Source organism: Chelon labrosus, assembly GCF_963514085.1.
Source record: "Chelon labrosus genome assembly, chromosome: 4".
Classification (NCBI taxonomy): domain Eukaryota; kingdom Metazoa; phylum Chordata; class Actinopteri; order Mugiliformes; family Mugilidae; genus Chelon; species Chelon labrosus.
Genome location: NC_140340.1, coordinates 5898731 through 5924031, shown reverse-complemented (window position 1 = coordinate 5924031; position 25301 = coordinate 5898731). Strand labels below are relative to the sequence as shown.

The 25301-nt window shown below is 44.0% G+C and overlaps 1 protein-coding gene across 1 annotated transcript in view; it reads left to right on the top strand.

The window, feature by feature from the left end:
* Window positions 1-5004: 5004 nt before the first annotated feature.
* Window positions 5005-25301, top strand: part of LOC311486415 (zinc finger protein 385A-like) — a 28944-nt gene continuing 8647 nt past the window's right edge. Inside the window, exons 1-3 of the mRNA XM_084542259.1 lie at window positions 5005-5362; window positions 18121-18266; window positions 22786-22896. Of these exons, the coding sequence (XP_084398385.1) occupies window positions 5353-5362; window positions 18121-18266; window positions 22786-22896 (267 nt within the window). The 5' untranslated portion in view covers window positions 5005-5352. The remainder of the gene's footprint in view (window positions 5363-18120; window positions 18267-22785; window positions 22897-25301) is intronic.

Here is a 25301-nt window from a genome sequence, read left to right as displayed (position 1 = left end):
TCCCACCGACGTGGACGCCGTCTCCGTGTCACTTTATGCCGGCTGACACGCCGACCCTCAGGACTTGACTAAGGATCAGGATCAGCTTGAGCGTCGTGAAGGACAGAGGCAACCGATGTGGGGCTCAGGTAAGATCAAAACTGACTGCAGAGCGGCGCAAAACCCACCCGCACCTCTTGAGCCCTCTTTCTTTGATCACTTTAAAAAGAACCGAGGCGCTGGATAGGCCCGGGATCCCCTCATTATCTCAATAATCTGGGCAGAAATAAAGAGCGAGTTGACAGAGTTGCACAAGGCTTTGAAGGGGTCTCTCTTTGATGAAAGTTCAGCCGGTCCCCTGAAAAACATCAGCACTTGGCGTCAGACACAACTGACCCGGTCTGACCCACCCCCTCCCCAACATTTAACATACATCACCGGTTGTGATGCAGGGAGGAGATGATAGAAGAAGACAACATGAGAAAGGGAGGAGGTAGAGAGAGGAACATGCATATTTCCTGACGTTCAGAATTGCTGCAGGCTTCTGCAGGAAACTGTCTGTGCACATTTCCAAGTCTTCAGGTGCTGGAAATGTATAGATTTCGCCTGAGGAAGAGATGCAAGCTGACAGAAACGTCCTAAACAATACAGAAACCAAGTGTGTATGAAGGGACCACACCGAACCTACTATCAGATTATACGCATGAACTGTATGTCAAACATCTGGGGCAAATTAAAGTCAACAAATTACACAGTTATCACCAATTTGAAACTGGACCGATCGGACAGCATATCCCCTTTAAATTAACCCACGTGGAAGCCTTTTTACTTAGGGAAAATAAACATCCACTCGCGCCCCCTCTGTTTACAGCTGAGATCATATGCCTCTCCAGTCATGTGACGACAGCCTCTCGAGTCAGAGGGCTTGATTTCATCTCTGCCTTTTGATTCGTCTGTTTGTATTTATTTGGATAGACGTTAGCTCTTGTCGGGCTGGAGGCTAATCATCCTGGGTGTTCCTTCCCGACGTGTTTAGAAGCTCGTTTTTGTTCATTTTCTGGTCATTTATTTACATGTGAAACTTCCCCAAGCTCAACTTTCCCCCCCAAAAAACCTGTATTGTTCAGTTGATGTAAAGCATTTTTTGTGTGTGTAAACATATAGCGTGCAACGTACACAGCATGTGCTGGTGGAGCGGCCGTTATGTCTTCGTGAGTGTGTATTTATGTAGAGAGTATGCCGGTCATTCTCGGCCTTCATTCTAGCAACACCTATTTTAACCTCAGAGGTGAAGTAAACAGCTGCTCCCACTCAGAGCGCACTCTGTTTGTGGCTTTACATTGAAAGCATTTACAAGCAGCTTCAGCTAATGTCTGTCAAATGTTGCTTCAGCCTCCTGAGCACACAACACAGACGGATTGTAAGCAAGAAGCATTTGACACCGTTTGTTTTATATCAACTCCTGCAAGGTAGTTAAATGCTGCAGGACACGCATTCAGCTCTTCGTCTTTGGCACTTCAACCGGAGAGGTCGGCTTAACACGTGCTTTGGACCAGTTCATTAGCGTTACAACTTCAAATGAAGACTTCATTAGACGCTGGCAGGACTTCTCAGGACGCACCGCTAACGATCAAGGCTAAAATTAGAGTTTAACAAGTCTGTCGACACACTCGCGGCCTCCTGGGGCAGAGAATGACTGGATGGTAGAGGTCGAACGCACATAATCACACTAACTCACTCGGACACAGGAACTTCTCGCTGGAATTTGGGATCGAAAAATTGGACCAGCTCATTGTTTTTAAGTTCAGTACGTTTTTGGATAAAGAGCGTTTGACCGTGAGCAGATCAGTCCACTTCTATTTGCCACCTTTTTACTTTGCTTCATTAAAATACATCTGGATCGCTGTCTGTTCTTACTGAAGATGATCTCCATCGTGGTCCAAGGTGGTTGAACCACTGTTTTATCTCCACTGCCTTGATATTGGAGCTTTCTACATATTTAACTACAATATCCCACTGGTTTATTGTTCACTCCGAACCTGTTTTATAGGATTGTGTAGATTCAAGCATTTATTTGATGTAATCAATTGAATCTGAGCTACTGAGCGAGTGATAATTAAATTGGAACAGTTGAATTAAGAAGGGTTCAATTTGTGTCTAGTAGTGGACACTAAATAAAATGATTTAACTCAAATAAATCATGTTAGTTGTGCTTTATATTCAAGTGGCAAGTGTAACTAAACAACTTAGCTCTAATATTACGTTTACTTTACTTAGTATTCTTGAGACAATGCATACTTTTTTTTATTTTATAGTGTAGATAAAATATTTGCAATGTGAAAACCAAAGTCTCCGTTCAAAGGAGATACTGAAAGCTGAGGTTCCTAAGGTGAGAACTTTTAGATTCTGCTGCGTGGAACAACCTACGGTCTGATCTCTGAACTTTAAAACTCAGTATTCCTGAACGAGTTTAAAAAGATGGCGAAATCCTGTTTGTCTGTGTGCAAATGTTTTACGTGAGCACTTCTGTTTTAATTCTTGTTGACGCTATGTCGCTGCAGATCTTGGCCATGTCTCACCTATACAAGAGATCTTTGATTACAGCGAGACAAACCTGGTTAAATAAAGGCTAAATTAAATAAATAAATAAATACTATGAATACAATACTGACGTAAATCCCAATAAAACCTTTTACTACGTAAGGTAATGATAGATTCTGATTCTACAAGAAGCACTTTATCAATAATATAGTCAGTTATAAGGTCGTGACTTCAGTCCATTTCATTTACATAATTGCTTTTACTACAGAAAACAGAGCAGGTCGCTGCTTATCACCTGTTTTGTGCTTTTGGGGTTGATTCTGTAGAATCAGATTTAGAGTGCAGTTCCAATTCTGTCGCTAATTTTCTAAAGCTTAGGCCCTTTTCAGATTCCCTCAGATTCCACTTCGTTGCCCTTTCTGAATTAGCTGAGAGGCTAGAGAGAGAAAGAGAGCTTAGACAGAGTCAGAGATGTCCAGAGACACCCACACTGAGCTGCAAAGCCTTCAAAATCTCATAAATGAAAGCATTGGACACGTTAAAACTCTGACCTGAACGAAAAGTAAAGCGATCAGAGCGTGTTTCACGCCAGACATTCAGACTCGTCAACTGCAGGGAAAGTCCACGTGTATTAACAATGGCTCGGTTCCATCAAGTGTCCCGGCAAGGAATGATGGCATGCTCCAAAAACAGGACGTCCCTTTAGTGGAATGCGGGCACCAGTGACCGGCCAAAATGCCCTTAAGTGAAGGAGATCTGTCGACAGGGGGGGGGGGGGCATGAATGAGGGTGCCAAACTCTGTTGTCACTCCGTACACTCCGATAGCTGAAATGTGGGAACAGATTTAGTAAATTTACTAGCTGAATTAAAATTAGACTCAATTAAAACCTATTGTACACACATCCTGGCTGCACCTAGGACGAATCTACGCCGGCAGCTCGTTGAATAGTTGAAAAACTGCAGGACCTCACAATAAAAGCCTCTAATCAGAACTCAGACACCTCTCCGGCTCCGACGCGAAGGCACGACATTTGTCTTTGACATACATTTGAATGAGAAAAGCTTATTAGAGCTCATTCTTTTAAGGCGTGCCGTATAATTTATCAATCCTGCAGCAACATCTTTAAACCTTTACAGCGTTTTTTCTTTCTTCTCTGAGAACCAGCAAAGTGTTTTAACAAGTGAAGAACTTAAAGCCTTAAAGCCCCAAGGACACACACACACACACACACACACATGCATGGGGTTGACACATGAGCCCGGCGGTCGGGTTTCATTTTCCCATGGTGACATCCATTAAAGTCATGCTGTGTCTGACCCTCCACCCTCAGACAGCCACATTAGCACCTGGCCCATCGGCCACAACAATACACCTGCCTGCATTATTCAGGCCGACTCCACTAATGAGGAAACCTTATCACTCAAAGACACACACAAAAACCTCCATCCTGGGTTCTCACCACCTTAAACACACACACAGACAAGCAGCACATTATTAGATTTACTTTATATTTTTTTTGTTAGGATGCCTGTTAAAATATTTAGACTTTGCATCACTTGATATTGCCTGAAGCCAGAGGTCGTGTGACGGCCCGATCTTGTGGGAAAGTGTCCGATGAGGCCTCGCGTCCATCAGCGCAGCTTTGAATACGTTATTCTTGGAAAATGTTGCTCAGCATTTGAGCTCATTCAGCAGCACTCTGCCTCTCGCTCGTCAAACAGCGTCCTCCCTTCATCCTGCCGCTCCGCCGTACCTTCCACATTTCCTCACCTTCCACTTTCATCCCCGAGTCAGTCTGCATTAACCTCAATCCCCCCTCCTCCCTACCCTCGACGCTTCATCGAGTCTCCCGAGCTGTCAGTCGCAGTTGCACCTCTGTGTCTGCTTCTCTTTGTGTTCTCCCTGCACAGTTTTTTTTTGTATATATATATATAAATACGCCACTAATCGTTGCGTAAATACCCCACAGACAGGTAGAAAGGAAATAGATCTGGGGAAAAAAAAAATACCCAGCCTCACATAGAGCAGGATGGTGTCAGGGCAGACAGGAGTGCAAACACATATCAAATGTTGTCGATGAGAAGAACGAGGCCGAGTGTGGAGTGAGACAAGGAGAGGAAAAAATAGTAAACAGCTGGGAAAGGGGTGACAGAGGGAAAGGGAGAGCAGAATCGACAGCGGCATTATCACTCTGCCTCCTGATTCAAACACCCCGAGAAAACGCTCGGCTCCGACCGCTGTCATTGGCCCAGCCTTCGGCCAATCACGGAACGGGAATGCAAGGTGCCTTTAGGTTATACCCAACCCCAAAAATATGAGAGAGAGAGAGAGAGAGAGAGGGAGAGAGAGAGAGAGAGAGAGAGAGAGAGAGAGAGGAAGAGAGAGGGGGAGAGGCATGCTGTAGTGCAGAGGTTCCTCCTGTGAGGCAAGTCTCCTTCTCTGTGGTGTTCCTCCTGCTGGAGTGCATATATAACAGTGAATAAATTACAGGCTTCATTGCAGCAGATTGAGTGCATGTTGTGTTGCAGTGAGTGCTGCCTCCGTTTGCGTTTCTCCTCTGGCAACAGCTGGCCGAGCCCGAGATCTGAGGAGGGAGAAGGAGCACCCCTTACGTGGACGAGGGGGGAGAACGAGGTGGCGAGGGGACAACGGTGTAGGGACCCAAAGTGAAGGTTGTGATGTTGGATGCCACTTTTTTTTTTCTTCACACTGGGTTTTGAGAGCCAGAGAGGCGGGGGCGCTTAACATTTGAGTCACCACCCCCCAGTAGCTGATCAAGGAGGCGAGGAGGCAAGCAGGACGAGAACGTGGGAAAGTGGAGGGATACAGGATGATCTTGGGTAAGACAGCATTAGAAGGCTTTCTTCCCCTCTTATTGATCTGGATTGATTTGCTTTTGACTAACACGTTCCTCCTCTGTCAAGATGACCACCGTCACAAACTTTTGTCTGCATTGTGTCTCCAACTTGGCGCACTTAAGTGTATCTGAGAGGATTTGTGTGTCTTTTGGCATGCGTGATCAAAGGGGAAAATATGTAGGATGGTGGCAGCGAGGCTCGCTTTGTACCGGTTCACGTGACGCTCATGAGGGAACTTCACTCTCACAGACATTAAACATTTCTTCAAGTCAGCTCATGTAAGAAAATAATAATACGAGAGCAGACATCAACATTTCATGGTGAATTCTAGCTCTGGAGGTTGAAAAGTCTTAGAGAAGATTAAGTACCTCTCTTTTTTTTTGCCTCGGAAAGATACATCCCTAGATGTCCAGGAAATGTGCCAAAATCCTCAGAAATTATAGCCAGAAGAGTACTTTAACCTGACCCGGAGTCAAGACACTTATTCTTTATAGTCTAACTCTTGTGCATTACATGATCAGTCATCTCAGTTCCTCAGGGGCCTCGGGAGAAGATGCATTCACGCGATACAACCCCCCGTGTCCCACCAGCAAGCTTTATTGTGATGCATCGTGAAGCTAGAAGAGCAGAATCTGGAAATCGGACACCTCTCGGCTTTCATTTGATAATTTCGTTGAAGGTCTACGGTCTCTGCTAAACCAGGCTGCTTCAATGCAAATGCATGAAGTAAACTCAGAAAGCTGTTTTATGAAATAACAAAATAAACTGCGACTTGAGGGCAGACAGAGTTTGCAATTTATCGGTTTTTACATGCAAATTAATTGTTGATTATGTTCGGCAAGAAGTGGAATCAGTTTAATTATGCACTTCATTTATTATTAGACTAAAATAAAAGATTCTCAGATGAACTGATGTTTATCAGTGTGACGCAGCTGCATCAGCGGCCCTCAGACGTAACCATTCATCCTTCAACCTTTAATCTTGTCAGTTTTCCAAACACTGATGCCTACTTCTAGTCTTACAGTAAATTAGATTGACCTTGCTCCATGTACGCCGACTAAATATTTGACTACTTTATTTTTGTTTGCTCGCTCTTTCCCCTGCCGAACATCTTCCTGTGATCTGAGCCTGAGCTCGAGCTCGTGATAATCTCTTCCTCGGTGCAGAAGCTTTAACTCCGTGCCCATTAGCCTCCGAGCGCGCTGATACATGATCACAACAACAAGGGGCTGATGGGATTTTGCAAACCGTTTTGGTTTTACTTTTAGAATATATCCCGGAATAGAGTTCATTAACTAAAGCTAAAGATGGAGGAAGGATCTCAGAAAGTGTCCACCTCCACCTCCATCCACCTAAATGGAGTTTTCTAACGCATGGAGAAAAAACAAAACAAAAAACGAATGTGTCGTCACAAAGAGCAGCGGGGGCTGAAGGGAATGTGCTGAAGCTGGCTCATCTCCCTCGATGCAAAGCAGTGTGGGGCACAGTTTAGAAACTCCTGTGTGATTTTTCTTTTTTTTTTTTTTTGATGAATATTTCAGAACCAGAGGCTTTTATTTATTTAAAAGTGAGCCAAGGCTTGCTCTAGTCTGACGCAAAGACCTCACTCAGCACTATCTAAAAGTTCAATGCCTTGCATCAGTGCTCACTCAACCAGAGATGCACACACACACACACACACACGCATATATATTTAAATATATAAATATATATTTATATAGAATCTCAGGTGCATGTCGTCCCTGATAAACAGAGTGACCTTTAAATCAAGGCAACGCAATGAAGGATGAGAGGGACTGACATTTAAAAATGGAGGGATGCGTCCCGTCGCTCTGTATGTTTGACAAACTGACGCACGTTTGAAAGCTTGAAATGATCGCGACTGGAAAGCAGGGAGGAGAAGGTCGAACAACGCTGAAGGGCTGGTACAGTACATGCAGAACACAGAACACAGAGAGTTTCAATCCTGAAAAGAAAAGCTCAAAAACAAGCGGCTTTGTCGACTCTCCAACCCTGTCTCCTGGAAAATTACACTCGTGTGCAACCGAATCGGTTTCCAAATTATGTTTAGGTGGCAATATAAACGCTGGCTGGATAAAAATAAGTTCTGCTAACCCCAAAATGAGAAGTAGATGTTTGTGTGAACTGGCTTTTTCTAACCCGAAGCTGGGGCAGACGGAGGTCACTGAGTAGAGAAAGGTGTAGCAGTAACTCATTTTGATCCTGGGTTAGCAGCATGGCATCGTGAAGACGGGACTATCTGGGACAGATTGTGGTGTCTCAGCAACGAAACGCACGTCGGCACCTTTTGCAACTTGTTTAATATCAGGATCAGAATACACTATATATTTGTGAGGCTCCTACCTGCAACCTGTGGTCGTGGTGGGACTGTCAGGTGGAACCAGGAAGTTTGAACCTCTATTTCCATAACGTATAAACTAAGAGACAGAAAGTTTTGATCGCAGTTCAGTGTTTAAGCTGCGATTAATCAAGAAAATGGTTCCATGGCCACCTAACGTGACGACACTAACTAATATATAGTGCAGTCTGACATTAAACAAGTAGCTTTTGTGTCTAAACCTGCAACTGCAATTAAAGTGGTGACAGCAGATCATATTATTCAGTTTACACAATTTTTCCTACAGCACTGAGTGATTTTGGAAGGTGCGGGCGTTAGATGCAACAATGCATTTCAATGTCATTTAGTTTGAAAGTCTTTTTGAACATAATTGCAGAAGAAAAATATAATTATAGCGTAATAATAATAGACTGACGTCAAACTTACAGCTTTACGTCTGTCATTTACAGCTTTCAGGGATGCTAAAAGTGGCACAAGGGCATAAAGAGTCTTTCTTGTTTGCCGTTTGTTGTCCTGAAGTTATGCGGACCACAGCTGAACGAGCCGCCTGACTTTTGCCCTGCATGACCTTTGCGTGTCGCTACAAGACTACAGCTATAACATAAAACCACGCTCTGCCCTCCAGACTCTAATCTGCTCCTAAAATACATTATAGCCTGTAATTTCTGCATCTGAGCTAAAAAAAAAAAAAAAAGAAGAAAAATGCTAGATGTAGTTCAGCTGCATGCTCTAATTGCTCTTTTCAATTTTTCTAGGTATTGAAGATCGAGTATTTGCTGACTTCGCGTGCTCTCTATTGTATAAAATCACCTGCCTGCTGTACATCTGATGGCATTGTTGCGCGTTTTGTGCGCTGTGTACTCAACGCTCTCAGGTTTCTGTAGGTCTGCATCTACAGCAGTGTGTTGTTCCACATCCCAGCAGGTGTGTAAATGCTCCGAAAAAAAAAAGAACAATGACGACGTGGGGCAGGGCTGCCGGTCGTGTTGACATGGTGGATCTCTTAATGGACCTCAATTTGCTCTGCGTGGCTTTTTGTGCCGCGAGCACACTGTTTGCCTCCGACTGCGTAACATCATGTCAGCGATACGATGGAAGAGAAAGTTGGCAGCAGGTTTCAGGATGTTCCAGCGCCTCCCTGAAGTACTGGAGCCTGAGAGGAGCTACAGACTAGGCAGATGTTCAAGAGCTTCTTGATAGAAACAAAACTCATTAGGAGGCAGCATGTTGACATTCACACAGCTGTGCAGAATTTAAACCATAACGTCAATACGAATACTACGTATTTCAGATTTGTTGTGTTGATTTTAATTGTTTGCTGCGGCTTTAAGTGAAAATAATAGCACCATAAGCGTCCTGCAAAGTGTTTTGGACAGAACATGAGGAAACACGGCTTGATTAAACACGCAGCTAAAGGAGGGAAGCAAGTGATGAGAAGTAACTCTATAATACACAAACTAAAGTAAAGATATATGTAACGTAAACTGGCAATAAAGTAGTAGCAAACTGCTCAACATATTTAGTAAAACTAAAGCAGCAGTTACAGGCTTTCGGTCACATAATCCATAATCCATCTTTCTTCTCACATCCTTTTTAACCCTAATGTGCGGTTTATGCTTCTGCATCAGTTTGATGTCGTAGCCTGACATGCACTTCGCCAGAAATGTAACTACAACGCAGACCACAAGAGCTGTGATTTGTTACGCAGTAGTGTGTTTCCACTTCCACTGTGCTTCTCCATCTCCACAATTTTCAAATTGATTGTTTTGGATCAATAAAGATGGAACACATCGAGGAAAGGTTAACCGAGGAGGTTCGGAGATACAAACATTTGTATGACTCGTCTTCGGTGAAATGTTTGGCAAAAGTTTCAGTCGCCATTGTTGAAAGTGAAGCGTTGCTACAGAGTGAGCCGGACTGATGAGGGTACAAGTATAAATGGCTCACGCCGGCGTAGGCTACGTATGTAGGTTACGCTGTCCATCTCCTGCAGAGGTATAAACCACGCCTGACACCTAACATCCTTTTCTGTAGTGACACCTAGTGTCGCAACAGTTTAATAACCATTACAGGACAATTACAATTTTCAGAAAGTTCAAATTAATGTTGCTCAATCCTGAATGAAACCCAGAAATATTTTGTAATTGTACGTCCTTTGGCTATAAATTTGAACTTACTTGTTAGTATTAGTCAATTGTGTAATTTATGTGCTTAAATTTTTACTATATATGGCTGAACTGAGAAGTTTCTCTTTTCCACAACATTTCATTGCACTGTTAACCCCGTGTTAATCCTGCACATGACAAATAAGCCTAAATTTAACCTAAATGTGGTCTGTTAGAGGTCTAATTAGTGTCTATTGGTTGGGATCAGGAAAACAAACAGGAGTCGTGTTAAAGATCCATCTCTATATGTGGACTTTGTCGGCCTATAACCATCTTTTTGTCCTGTCATTATCACTATAGCCTCCATCTGTCAATTTCATAATATGTTGTTTCTGCTGAAACAACTAATCTTCTTGTTCTTCTTGAAAGGACAGTCTCCAAATGTCTCAATAACTGTGCTTACACTGAGGCTTTATGGGACAAAATTAAAGAATGACCTGATGAGCTCGTGAGCCAACTAATGCGTACACGTTTAAGATGAATAAAACAGCAATAACACGATGAAAGAACAGGGAGAGATGCAAAAAAATCCACTTTCCTGGAAGTATTGCTGCTTTGGTTTCTACCATTATCGTATTTATACGATAGTTTCGGGGCCTATACGATATAAAAGGGCAAATACACAATAGTTTGCCATCTGACTGACAATGAATCAAGCAGCTGTTTCATTTAAATGGCCAAGCCTCCGTGTTTATTCCTTAGGTTATTGCAGTTCCATGCACGTAGAATAGCTTTGATTTTAATACAATAGTTTCGGTTAAAATATGCTAATTTTAAGGAGAAAGTATGATATTTCTTCATTTCCCATCTGGCAACGCTGTGCCAAAACAATCCCCTAAAAAGGTCCTAGGATGAAACATCTCATGCAGAAAAATCAGCTTGTTTCAGACAAAACCGAACCAGAACGGTGCTTGTGATGAATAACTCTGCAGTCACGCCAAAAACAAGACATGGCACGCAGTCGGTCCACGAGGAGGCCGGCAAAATAACACAAAGTCGTTCATGCATGCGCAACGTTTTGCATTTGACAGCCAAAGGTTGACCCGTTTGAAGCAGCCGCTCTGACTCGACCGCTTTCTTCACTTCGACCGTGATGTTTTTCAAAAGACGTGCGCCATGTTGTGAGCGAGCTGCCTGGAGTAAAACTGCTCTGCACGTTAACCCGCGGGTTCACATGTCTCTTTACCCCCTCCGGTCACCTTGAACTCACCTTTAAAACGCTCAGCTCCCCATTCCCCCCCTCCCCCGATGCCTTCCCTCTCTTTTTTCCACCTCATCTCCTCCCCCTCGTCCAGACCTCTTTTCCCCGCTCAATCGACTCGATCCAATCAACCCTCTGTCATTACTTCTTAGCAAGCTCCTCGTCACTTATCATCTCCAGCACCCTTGCTAATCAGGTTGTTTTTTTTTTTTTACCTCTTCACGATGTTTCAGAATCAGACGGAAACACAAACAGAATTTCTTATGAGGAACTCTTAGCGAGTTCAAACAAAGCGGCGTCTTACTGTATCGTTACGCAATGATTTTAAGATTTAATGAGAGCAAAATCTGTGGGGAGGGAAACAAAAGTCTTCATCAATTACAAATACGGCACAAAATCTGAGAGCGGGATACTGCAGACGGACTAGCTAATCTCAAGAGTACTGCATTGAACACACACACAGACACAGACAGAGGCATTTCCAGTGAAAGAGGACTTCTGAGGGTCCTCGAGAGGCGCCATTTAAGCCCGACCACTGGGGTGCAAAGCATCTATCATTAAAACAAAGTGCGGACTGAAAATCAAACGTCCTTCGCCAGCACCCGGCTCCCCTCTTCTCCGTGGCCTTTCCTTCCCCGTCCAGATCCCACACAGACCAACACAACATTAATCAGCGTCGAGCCTATAAGTTACTCCTCTGTGGAGCTTCCTTCATTCGGACTACTGTGTTTGCGCGTCTTTACCGTTGTCTGCCCCCCCCCCACCACCACCACACCTCCACCCCACCCCCCTAACCCTCCTCTCCGCATAGGTTGAAATAGCTGCCTTTGACTTGAGGGTAAGCTGAGCTGCAGTAAATTGGATTTCATGCTCAGTCCTTCACAGTTGCAGTATGCGACAGTAAGACAGAGTCGTCTTCCCCCTGCAAGCACGACAAAGTTAGCGCCGTGGCTCCTTAAAGGTTAAGGCTTCACACACACACACACACACACAAATGATGCAACAAATCATTTTATTTTTAGACAAGCCAACACCAAAATGTGGCAACTAACAGCTCAGCATTCCTGCAGCATAACCGTAAACAGGAGTCCCAAATCAACGGCGAGCTGATGGTGTCATCTGCCACAAAAATGCTGGCAGCTTTGTACACAAACCTGAGGGAAAGACAAACCAAACTGCTTGTTTTTTCTTGCATCACAGAGTTGCCTCTCTCTTTGCTGCAGTGACAGCAAGTGGGATTTTGTCAGGGGGGGTGGTGGCGGCTAATCCACCGCTGACTCTCATTTCAGAGTCATCTGTGCACAGCAGGTCATTCGGATGCAGATGTGACGCGGCTGGCATCGTGTGCCGAGCCGCCGTGGAGCGCGGAGCTGATGGGCCCGGCTTGAAATTTCTCTCTCTCTTATTTCTTATTTCTGGTTGCGAACCTGCGGTGCATCCTGTTTTCTTCTGGTGGACAGCGTGTCACACATTCTCCTGTCCCCTTTCCCTCCCGGTCCCATCGTGGAGCGCCAAGATGGAGGCGGGCAGGGAACACAGAGAGGCTCCTGCCCCGTCACTGACATTGACATTACCTCTGTGATCATTAAACCTAAATTGGCTAAATGAATTGCCAATTTGGGAGGCCTTAGTCACAGCATATTGGTGTGTGTGTGTGCGCGCGCCTGTGTGTGCAGGTGATGCAGGTTTGTGAAATCTAGTGTGACGATAAGATTCTGTCCTCGGTTGTGTTTTTCTTCTTCTTTTTTTTTTGTTTTCTTCCTCCTCCTTCATTTCTGTCCAAGGACCTCTCTCTCACAATCAACACACACACAAAAAAAAATTCAATAACCTATTACACGGGCATTGATCTTTTTCTCGCCCAAACATTTGCATAAGAAAAAAAAGAGGGCATTAAGATTATGGCGCTGTCTGTTCAATTCACAGCAGAGACGGAGCCGTACATGGCGAGGCCTGGATTTATGGAGTTTGGCCGGCTCTTTAACACTTTAACGCTCCTCAGAATGTGTCCAATCAATGCTCTCGCTCCCTGCGCGGCTGCTGCTGCTGCTGTGGAGTCGTGGCGCTCCCTTATCTGATGTCATTGTAAATCACTCAGGAGGAGGAGGGTAGGTCAGGGGACGACGGCGGCGCTCCACTCCACACCACGTTGTGAGATGCTGCAGAATATTTCACCAAAAACAACGCGCTGCGACTTCAAATACATCTGCTCTGCCGTGAGTGTCTGCACTGTAAATAGAGACTTCTAAGACACGCTTTTGACCTTTAAATTGTAATGTAGCGTAAAATGAGCTGCGGGTTTACCAGAAGCGTGTCAGGAATACGCTCCACTACCCAAAGAGGAAACACAACGATGATACCTCTCAGCCAATCCGCACAGCTGAGACACACTGAGACATTATGGTCCCATTACTCGCTTTGTTAACCACATGCTTAATTACATCTGAGACACCTTTCCACTCGCTTTGTTTGCACTTTTGACAAAATGTGAGAAAGAATACCCAGCACGTCACTGGCAACCTTGAATTTCAAGAAGGTTTCAAGAATGTTAATAATCTTTATATTGTCAGCCAGTCGCAATAAAGACCAACATCAACAATAAAGGGACTTCAGTCTATTAAGTGTTCTTTTACTGTTGTAAATAGGTCATATTTGGTATTATTCTGAAAATAGTTCCTCAAGAAATGCACTGTTTGTGGCAAACTGCAGCATCTGTGACATGCAGTAGCAAGGGAGGGAGAACAAAATGCAAGAAACTAAGGGTGAGGCAGGAGCTGGCAACAAAATGACTTTAATAAAAACTCAAAAACAAGAACTTAAGGCGCTTCAGGGAAGGCAGGGCAATCCAAACACAAATCGAAAAGAAACTGGTGAAGATCAAAAAGCAAGGAGGTAACAGCAGAGGAGAGACATGACAGACAGCTTGAAAGAGAACAAGGGGAAAGGCAGGGATTTATATATATATACCCGGGCAGAGGGTTTAATGAGACACAGGTGAGACTAATGAGGGCGGAGCACACAGGGAGAAACCAATCAAACAATCAAACAAGACAAGAAACACCAAGGAAGAACTTTACAAAATAAAAACAGGAAGGAAAGCAAGGAAAACCAGACCGGGTCACAGAAAATATTCAAAAGACTGTTCTATGACAGTGCCCAAATGTGTTCCCTTTTCTAAAAACTGATGTGTAGACATGTGATATTTGTGACCAAAGTGTCTGCGTGGGTTCTCTCCGGGTACTCCGGCTTCCTCCCACCGTCCAACCTGTCCAGGGTGTACCCCGCCTCTAGCCCGATGACAGCTGGGATAGGCTCCAGCAGACCCCGCGACCCTTAACAGGAACAAGCGGTTACAGAAGATGAATGAATGAATGAATGACTTCCTGGTGGTTCTGGCTAGGATTGAGAAAGTATTCAAAGATTTATTCTTTGTAGATTGTTTGTGCGGTTCACACATCTCGGCTTGATGCTTTATCAAAAACTGTTCATCCAAACGACATCGCAATTGACACTGAGCATCCTTACGTCTGCACCAGAAATGATAAACCCGGGCATCCCATACTATAGTAACACAGCTAGGTACAATGAAACTCAGACAGCATCTGGCTACCAGCCTCTGGGTACTAAATAATGGTCATGCTACTTTTTATTAGTTGCTTGTTTTGGCATAACCACGAGGTGCAAAAATAAATAGTGGGTTGACTGATAGTGACATGGACACAGGGCAGTAATAAGTTTGTACCGACACCAGCAGGTTAGCAAGCTAAAGCCCTTTCAGGCATTCTCAGTTTAAAGGCTCATTTAAGGTAGGACGCCATAACCTACGTACGTAGCCTATACGTCAGTACGAGCAATTTATGCTCGTGCGCTCGTCAAACACTAGTCAGCGCTGTGTCTTTTTTGGCAAGTCGGGTTAATTTTTGTTTCTACTTCCTGTCTGTTTCACATTCAACAAAGGCGACTGAAACGTTTTTCGCTGAAGACGAGTCGTATGAATGCTTGTACCTTCAAACCTCCTCACTTAATGTGTTCCATCTTTATTGATCCAAAACAATCATTTCGAAAATTGCGGAGATGTAGAAGCAGATGGAAATACTAAAGTGGAAACACGCTGCTACCAAGCGGACCAATCACAGCGTAGTTATATTTCTGTTTCGTCAGGCTACGAGCGTTAGGATCGGTGTAGGGTCTGGGCTGTCGCAAACTGACCCAGAAGCATAAACCGCCTAAAGGGTGGTTGCGGTCACTGCACATAAAACATTACTGTGGAGTAAAGTTGGTCACTGAGGTTTCCCTAACGAGCCCACGCGCCTGTATGGCACGTTGTGAAAGTGTGACAGAAAACTATTTAAAAATATGATAAACATTTATCCAAATGACTTTAATCTCCACTTATGCAGGCCCCCCAGCAACACACCAAGTATGAAGTAGATTGAATGAATGTGCACAGACACACACACTTTGATTTATTAGTGAGATCTGTAGAGAGATTTGTCTGCGTCACCATTCCTCCCGTTTAATATTCACACTAACCGCATCTGATGCCGAGCGGCGTCTCTATCCTTCTTGTGCGTTGACGTGTCACCACTGCAGAGTTTTTTCACCCTACACAAACGTCGCTGCGGTTGGTTTTAGAGAGGCAGTAATGGCCGCCGTGTGAGCCACTGGGATTCATTTCATGGCATGTCCGAGGGACGTTAAACCTGTCACCTCTTAGCTTTGTTTCTTAGTTCTTTCCCTTTGTCCTCCTCATCCAACACATGCAAAAGTATAGGCACACAGGAAATGGCATTATCTACAGCTGAGCTTTCAGCTGCCACAGCCTCCCAAGGACTAAACTGGTATGAAGAGGAATGCCAGAAGGAGAGACTTTCCCCTCCATTTATTTCTCATCCTGACAGCACATTCTTTATGTCTCCCCTACTGTCAGTGAAAGGAGCCTCCTCTGCTGTTACCAGAATAGCCTCCTCCCCCCCTTCCAACACTAGTTTTGACAAGTGGCCACTTTTTCTTTTCAGATCTAACTAAACTGTTAAGTAGTCGTCACAAAGCGGCTGCAGCAGATGATGATGAATGCCTATAATCCGAGAAGAAAAGATTTAACAAATTCTCTCTGCATAGCCAGATTGGGCCTGGCCCGAAGCGCCCTGCTGGTGTTACGCTAAAGAGAAGAATCACCGCGAATAGGCGGAAGTGGAGAGGAGCGAGTGAAACAGACGGAGGATGATGATGAGGATACACAAAACAGTTGGAGGAACTGGTGCTGGAGAGAGGAGAAGTACAGATGAGGGATACAGAGGCAGGCGGATCGAATAAGGGACCATGAAATGGGGACAGAAAATTGCACTTGGTGAGAGAGAGAGACAGAGAGAGAGAGAGACATGGAGAAAAGGCGGATATCTGCAGCACCCCAGCTGTGAGGCTTAAGGAGCTTAAGCTCTCCTGCCCATCACAGAAGTCTCCTCAAGTGCAGGCATTCACTGCCGCTGAGCTACTACCGAGAGAAGAGTGAGCGGGGAGGGGGGAGCAGAGGGAGGACAGAGGTGTGGGTGGGGAGTGGGGCTCAGCGCTGGGAGATGATGCAGAGGATGAGGGTTTGGATTTAGAAAACAAGGGAGCAGCAGACTTTTAGGAGGAAGACAAAGACCTGTGTGAGTCACAGCCAGCAAGCACCTGTTCTTATGGGATGTTTGGCTTCAAAGAAAATATGCTTTATGTAGAGAGACAACGGAGAAGATTGTCCTTACGTATGTCCTTTATACACCAATCAGGCATAACATTATGACCACCTTCTTAATATTGTGTAGGTCCCCCCTGTTCCTCCAAAACAGTTGTGACGCATCAGAGAATGGACATGGGTCTTCTGAGGGTGTCCTGTGGTGTCTATCAACACAATGTTGGCCTTTGAGGGGAGGGGCCTCTGTGGATCATCCCACAGATACTTGATCAGTTTGGGATCTAGGAATTTGGAGGCCAGGTCAACACCTTGTGCTGTTCTTCATGTTTTTTTGTTGTTCCTAAAGCGTTTTTGTGGCTGCATCCTGATGGGGATGGCTGCTGCCATCAAGGAGTGTCATTGCTATGGGGTGGGGGTGCCTGGTCTGGTCTAGGTGGGTGCTACATGTCTAAGTAATATCCACACAAATAAATGTCAGGTCCAAAAGTTTCCCAGCAGAACACTGAATTGTCACAAGATGGTCAATGCTATTTACTACTCCTGTCAGCAGTCATAATATTGTGGCTGATCAGTGTTCACTATGTAAATATCGACTTTTTGATAGACTTGCTGAATCAAAAACCCCAGAGACAGACCAAAGCGTACAAATGACAAAATATAATTGACTAATTGCTGAAGACATTTGAGGTCGTTAGCACTGATGCCTCACAGCAATCTCCTGTCAGCAGTCATAATGTTGTGGCTGATCTGTGCTTCTGTAGTGTGAATATGAAGCAACCGCTTGCAAACATTTAGCTTAGCATAATGATGCGAAACAATGTATAAAATGAAATCAGAAGCAATTCTGTCTCTGTCTGAAGGTAACAAAACCTGCCTACAAACATAATTATTTTGTGTTAGATCTTATTTTTTACATCTGTAACGAGTAAACACCAGACATTGTTTAATAATGGGGTTTGGGCTATGTGCAAAAATTGCAGGAAGTTGGCGTTCCCAGTCTGAAAACCGTCCATCAGAGTTTTACCGTAAAACCGCACGCCATTAACTGTATATAAACTCAGCTTTTGCACGGATTATATAAACAGGATATAAATAGGCAGCTTTAGAGGATATGTGGAATCAGATTTAGTTTTCCATATTGATTATTGATGAGACAGACTAGCTGGCTCATATTTACTAAAACTATTCCTCTGCTATAATACTTCATTGTTGTTACTGTGTTACTATTATATGCAATCTGCACTTATAGGCCTTGATCAATTCAGTTATTTGTAGCAGTTCCCGTTGTGTTTTTCTTATTTCTGATCTCTAATTTCCCTGTTTGTGCACCGACTACAGGAAGTGTAAACCGACCCGGGCCGGTCCCTGCCTTCCTCAGGAGCCCACCTGTCATCCCGACCCCACTGGACATGAAGCCCTTCCTCCAGTTCCCCCTGGAGTCGCCTCACCCGGCCACCATCGGCCTCTTCCACAACTTTAACACGGTGAGTGCTCACGGACGCGCCTGCGCTGGGTGTCGCGCCGTGCTCGGTGTCTGGGATTTGTTATCACCCTGTTCCACATCAGCAGGAGACGGAGCCGGTATTCGGCTGCGGCTGCTTGGAGCGCTGCCCCCTGAGCGAAGACAAGTGATAAACTGATAGGGATTTTAGATAGTTTAATCCAAAACGATAAGGCGGCAGCTGTTTGCTTTTTTTTTTTTTTTCAGCACAGTGAGTTTCAGCATAATTGAGAAAATGCCCCGGCGAGTGGTTCACTGCGATAAAATGAGTTACAGCTAATCAATTGTGTAAGAGGCACACACTGTGTTCCCTACAGTCAGCATTTTCTGTGGCCCCTTCTCATTCTCTAGATTGGGTTTCATGTGAAGGTCAGTGTGGTGACAAACATGGATGCAGGCACACACACACAATCACTCAGCCCATCTGCATGCGCTCAGGCGGAACGACCCTCCTGAGAGTTTATGATTCGTCCCTCTTCATCGAGGACATCGAGCGCGTCCACTAATGCCTCGGCAGCTTAATTCAAATCACTCTGTCTGCAAAGTCAAAATTAACACAAGTCCACAAAAGGCGACGCAAGACAACTATTTAAACTCGAGGCGACTGCTTTACAGCCTGCTCGTCTTCGCTGGACGCAGCAACCGAAAGGACACGGAGAAAGGGCAAACAGACCAAAACCCCTCGATTACTGTGATTACACGTTTCAAACACAGTTATGATCCGATTTGGAGATGCAATTTTCTCTGTGTTATCTGTAAGATCTCATAATAGCTCTGTCTCACCGGGTTTTCAGGCAATTTTAAAAAACACTTCACATTATTCCCCAGAGAATACAGTCGGCGGCACCTTCTTGACCTGGGACACTAGCTGTGTGGTAATCCAGGTAGAAAGGGAGGGTGTGTTCCTCTGGTCTACGTACTTCTTAGATTTAGTCCAATGCCAGCTATGCACACAGGTGACAAAAACAGACATTTCAGCTACCCTAGAGGTTGCTTCCATAACAACCATCACAGGTTGGGAACATTAGCATACCAAAATAATTTAATTGGCAAAATGAAAGTGACCATTAAAATGCTGCCACCTAATGTTACCTGTGCTCACCGCTTGATTGTCACAGGCTTTCTATTAGAGAGAGATCACATTTCAAACCAATTTATTCCTTCAACAGCTCTGCAACAAACACATCCAGACATTTATCAGCCATTTATGAGCCTTATGTTGATCTTGGCCCAAGGTCTGTTTGTCACCGTGAAAATACACTGTGAAAAATATATTTTTCTATAAGATAAAGTTTAATGTCGTTGCTACTGGTTTCTGTGTCAGTTTGGAAGGAAAAGTTGCTTCAAAGTTTATTTATTTGTGTTTGAAAAGTCTGTTTGATTCCATCCTGTGAAGCGAACATCCTCGCTCGAGGGAACCACAGCAAATCTTGCGTGAGACAATACAGAAAACAACATGAGCACGGCAAACAACATTGTTGACTTCAGTTACACTTCAAGTGCCATCTCATTATTCACTCTAACGGCTTCCTCGTGTTTGTTGTTGGGACAAGTTATTCATTTACGGCATAGACTGTATATAAATATGGATGAAGCGTCCCCACTTACTTGCATTGGCCAAACTGACACTATTTTCCAGGGGGATACGAGCGGCGCCATCTTGCGACTTTGGACCTGCAGTTTGCGCAGTACGGTCCGAGAGTGGAGCCACGATGAGTCACGATATCGATGCCCCGCCCACACTTCCTCCAGACTCACTTGCGTTTTCATTTAACTAAAACTACGCTCTACTCTACCTCCACTAGTTACAAAGAAACGTTGGATTATACACTGCACTCTCATGGGACTTGAGACCGCTTCATGGAGTGGTTAGTATGGCAACTGGTAGTCATCATGAGGTCGTATCCTGTTTCTATAGCAGGCTTGTGCACAATTCAGAATTGAATTGAGAATGACTCCTAAATTCCAATTCAATTCTTGAATTTGAATTGAATTTGAATTGATGTCAAAAACAGGATCTAGAATTACAATTCGAATTTGAATTAAAGGAAGCAGAATTGCAATTCAATACAAATTCAAAGAAATTCATATACATAAGTAAAGTGTTTAACAATGAAGCTTTACAATATATGTCAGATATGATTTCATTACATATTCTATAAATGATATTAGTTTGAACTACTTGTACAGATTACATTAACAGGAAATGTTTCCCCCCAGCAATGAATGTTAAAAGCTCTAGTCACAGAACACATAATTAAGTTTGATTTATTGGAATTGTAATTTTGTGGAACACAATGGAACGTGACTCCATATCCTAGAATGCTTTGCTTTAACCAAGTATTTAAAATGGTTGCCAAACAATTTGAGGTGGACATTTGTTTGAAAGCTTCTTTTCTACACAATTTGATGGTCAACACCGGACTTTTTAAGTTTCAGAAGTCCCTTACAACTTCAGATTACAAACGTTTATAGATTTAACACCTGTAATAACAGCAACATGGAAAATAATAGCAGGCCTAAAAGGTCATTTGTAAATATCTTGCCATACCAGCTTCCTCTGCACCTGTTGAGAGAATCTTTAGTGTTGCAGGAAAGATATTCAGACCACAATGGTGCAGACTCAATGATAAAACATTTGAGGAGCTATTGAGAATTAGATGCAACAGTGTTGCTCAATGAGTTTTGCATTGGAATAAATGACAACTGCATTTACAACGACTTTGTGTTATTTGATTACTTTGAAATTAAAATAACATTTTGAACAAAACTAATCAAACATTGAGGGAGTAATTTATTTCAAGAATTTGATCATTATCTATATGTTGGAACAAAATGTATGCAGGGTTGAGGAGTGACTAGTTATGTGTAATGACATTATGCTATTAAATTACAAAATTAATGTAATTGTATGTGAGATTCAACACATTCTTTCTGTTGTATGACTGTGTGGAATTTCTTTGAATTGCCATGAATTTAATTCCACTTCCCGTCATTCCAACTCCAATTCAAATTCAACTTCCTGTGGGGCGGAGTCAATTCAATTCAAATTCTAACTCGTGAATTGAATGGCGGCCAATTCTGAAATTCTGAATTGTGCACAAGCCTGTTCTATAGCGTCAAATAACTAGACTAAAACTAAAACAAAACTTGTGTATGCATCAGTATTATTGTTAACTACCTGAAATTACAGAAATCATCCTTGAAAAAAAATTATTTGACGTGTACTTTAGTGTTTCAATTTGGCCCAAGTGCCATCCACTAACATGGAGGGGGTGGAGCTTATGATCTATACAGCAGCCAGCCACCAGGGGGAGCTCTACTTGCTTTGGCTTCACTTTTGAGGAGCTGTCCCGCCGTCCAAGATTTCCTGTAGCTTTTCCTTGAGACAACAAAGATGTCTAAGCATCAAAAAGATTCAGACAGGGTGACTGGAGAGAGGCTGACGTGGTGAACACACAGAAACAAATGTGCAGATGTAAACAAACAATTGCGAAGTTGTTTAAAGCATCTGCATGAAAGACACAAAAACAAAGACAGAAGTGAACTGGAGTGGTGATTTAGACACAGGAGGAACAAGAAAAATAGGCTAAAGTCTAAAAATATTTCCGACAATAGATTCAGATAGCGGTTAAGTTTTTCAAAACAATTACGCCATTTCCCCCCTGGTGCCCGGCGCTTCCCGGTGTAAACAGCCTCTCATTTGGCAGTGTGCATTCAGTCTGAGCAGGAGATGAGAGGCTGAGTAAAACCGCAGTGTACTTTTGGCTGCTTAATGAGGGCGACACCCAGCCCTGTGGTTTTCTGCGCCCTGCCAGTGGGCCGGAGAGGGCTCACACGAGTCCACTGGAGTGCCTAAAAACGAGTCAGTAAACATTTCATAAGAGAGTGCCACATGGCGCATATTTGTCGCTTGATGTGGAAATGACAGCGTTTCCAATCTGGCATTTAATATTAAAGATATTTGAGATTTTATTTCCCGGTTTTCTGCAAAATCATTTAAAATGCCAGGGGGTTCCTACAGAAATTACAGAAGACTGAATCTTGTTTTAAAATAGATTCAATATCCGTTCGAAGTGCTGCACAGAGAAATTACTGTATCGTGAAATAATAAGAAAAGAAAAAGGTTTTGCAGGGACGCAACAGCATAAAAATTCTTGGAGATACGGAGCCTGTAATTAGGCCCCTCTAACCGAAGCACGAATTAAAGCCTTTGAACGGCACCCAAGAGCTCCGACACACAGACAGCCACACCAGCTGCTGCTGAGAAAACACACACCTTCCTGTCCACATCAATCACGGCCCCCTCTTCAATTCACTCGTCTCCCCCCTCAGTGTGTCATTCACCTCCACTTTTTCCTTCCACACCTTTCTCTCTCACCCACGTTCTCTCCGACAGACCTTTTGGTGCACTGCAGTTACGAGAATCACTGCCCTCTGAATTCCTCCTGTGTTGCTGAACCTTTTTTTTTTAATGTGACCTCTGGGTTGTCTCTCGTCAGATGGACCCTGTCCAGAAGGCTGTGATGACGCACACCTTTGGCCCACCTATGGTGAAGACAAAGAGGCCGATCATCTCCTGCAACGTCTGTCAAATACGCTTCAACTCAGAGGTATGAAACTGTGTAAAAGGACAACTCAAATGAGGGGTTTTGCTTTTTGTAGACATTACCTACTAGCTGATCACTTGCTGAACCCACATCACGAACAGCACTTAGCTAAGAGTGCAAACATTTGAATGTCCTGCTGCAGTAATCAAGTGCTACAAAAGCTTGAATTAAGCTCCTAAACAAGCTCCTGCAACCCCAGTTTACTCTACAGCAACCAAACAGGATTACCAAACTGCATCTCTGGCTCGGAAAACCTAAGAAAAAGCCAACATAAGTCACACTTCCTACTCTGTAACGCTGAGCTTAGGCTACTCCCCTCTCGACGGTCGGTCATGTTGCCAAAGTTCGTTCAAGTTCATCGGGTAACGCGATGCGTTTGCAGACCTGACGCGAACCGCCACCTCGAACACATTTGATATTTGGGATTTAATCTAACACATCCAACACATTATGGCGGTGCTTTCAGAATATGACACACACAGGTCTAACAGGACAGGGAGTTGCCGACGGTGTTGTGGACCAGCGCAATACAACTGCTTGTTTAGCTGTTTTTCTCTCTGGCAAAGTCACAGCAAGTTTTTCCATCGCAGTCCTGTTTACATCTACTGAGGCGGTGCATTCAGTGCTCCCTAAATAATATCGTGCAGTATGCCCTAGGGTGAGGGTTGGTGTATTAGTGTGAGGGGGGCTGATGCCACCTGAATCCAAAGTTGGGTACGATTTTAAAACTCCTGCCGTCTGAGCTCGGCTTAACTCAGGAAAGGTTTCCGAACTGTGACTTTTGTATTTCACGTCAATCCCTAAAGGAAGATTAAGTACAGTCTTCTTCTTTTCCTTTCGGCTGTTCCCTTCAGGGGTCGCCACAGGGAATTGTCTGCTTCCATCTCGCCCTATCCTCTGTATCCTCTGCCTTCATGTCCTTCCATAAACCTCCTCTTTGGTCTTCCTCTGGACCTCATGCCTGGCAGCTCTAACCTCAGCATCCTTCCACCAATATATTCACTATCCTTCCTCTGATCACGTCCAAACCATCTCAACACGGCTTCTCTAACTCTATCTCCGAAGCGTCTCACATGAGCCGTCCCTCTAGTGTACTCAGTCCTGATCCTTCCATTCTTGTTGTGTCCAGAGAAAAGCACAGTATATGTCTAATAAATACAATTTCTCTACTTTTAATGAGCGCTTTAAAACCTGATGTAAATTCCTGCTTTTACTTAAGTGAGGTACTGAATTAAGTTCCCCTGCAAGCACTTAAAATTTGATGTGTGCAGACTAACTAAGAGATTTACTGAATGGTTAGTTGGTTAAAGGAAGTATGCATGCATGCACCATGTATTGATGTTTCCTGGTGGCCCGGGGCAATGCACCTGCACTCTACACACACATAGTATGTGCAGCGGTGTGGACTTATAGTATGGTGATTGACTGCACAGCTGGTGAAAAAGTAGTTTGCACTTTCACATCTCCAGTCTTAGCTTGTCCAGGAAGAGAAGGGGATTTCTTTGAGTAATTTTACACTGTAGCATCAAAGTTGTGTTATGAATGAACGAGATTTTAAGTTGAGTGTGGTGAGGCTTTAATGGACGGCCGTGAGACGTGTGAGCGTGAGGATGAACCACAGCATGTCCTTAAAGCTACCTCGATGCTGATCAAGCGCATTTTCTGCGTTTCACTCTTGACAGGCGGCGCTGGGCCGACATAAGGCCGGGGGGCTGAAATGAAAGAGGCCACAAGTGGTGAAACTTTAGAGGAACGGTTTGAGCGCAGTGTTAACTGAAGTCGAAAAGCAAATAACTCGTAACGTAGGCATTCGAACGCGAGCTACTGGGTGACATGATTGACATGTTATGAGTCTGGCACTAGACCTTCTAACAGCATGCATGTGTATGTGGATATATAAAGACTGTGACTTTATCTGCTTACTTCATAAGTATATGGGAGATAATTTAAAACAAAATATAAATTACTGAGTGATTCGTACGAACTGAGAAGGCTTTTATGAATGTAAAATTTCCTGGCGCTGTAACCTCTAACCCAAACCTGAGAAGAAATCAAACAAAAGCCTGATATACACGTCTGACTAAAAATATAATTGCATTCCCGTGATGAAGTGCTAAATGCTTGTACTAAATGCAGTGGTGTGTAAAGGACACAGGGAGGGAGGTCAGTCATCTGAAACTCGTGTAACGCTGCCCTCCCCTCCCTCTCTCTGTGAGGGGCCACTTAATTATACCCCCCCCCCCCCCCCCCCCCCGCTCAGACCTGCATGTTCTCACATGATCTACACGAGCACGGCGAACACATGAGCGGGGGGACGCTTCTATGTGCTTCAGCATATTTACACCTGCGAGTTCACTCAATTCTCAGTGTTTGAAAACGCTGGCGCTGGCATCTATGTGTGTGTGTTC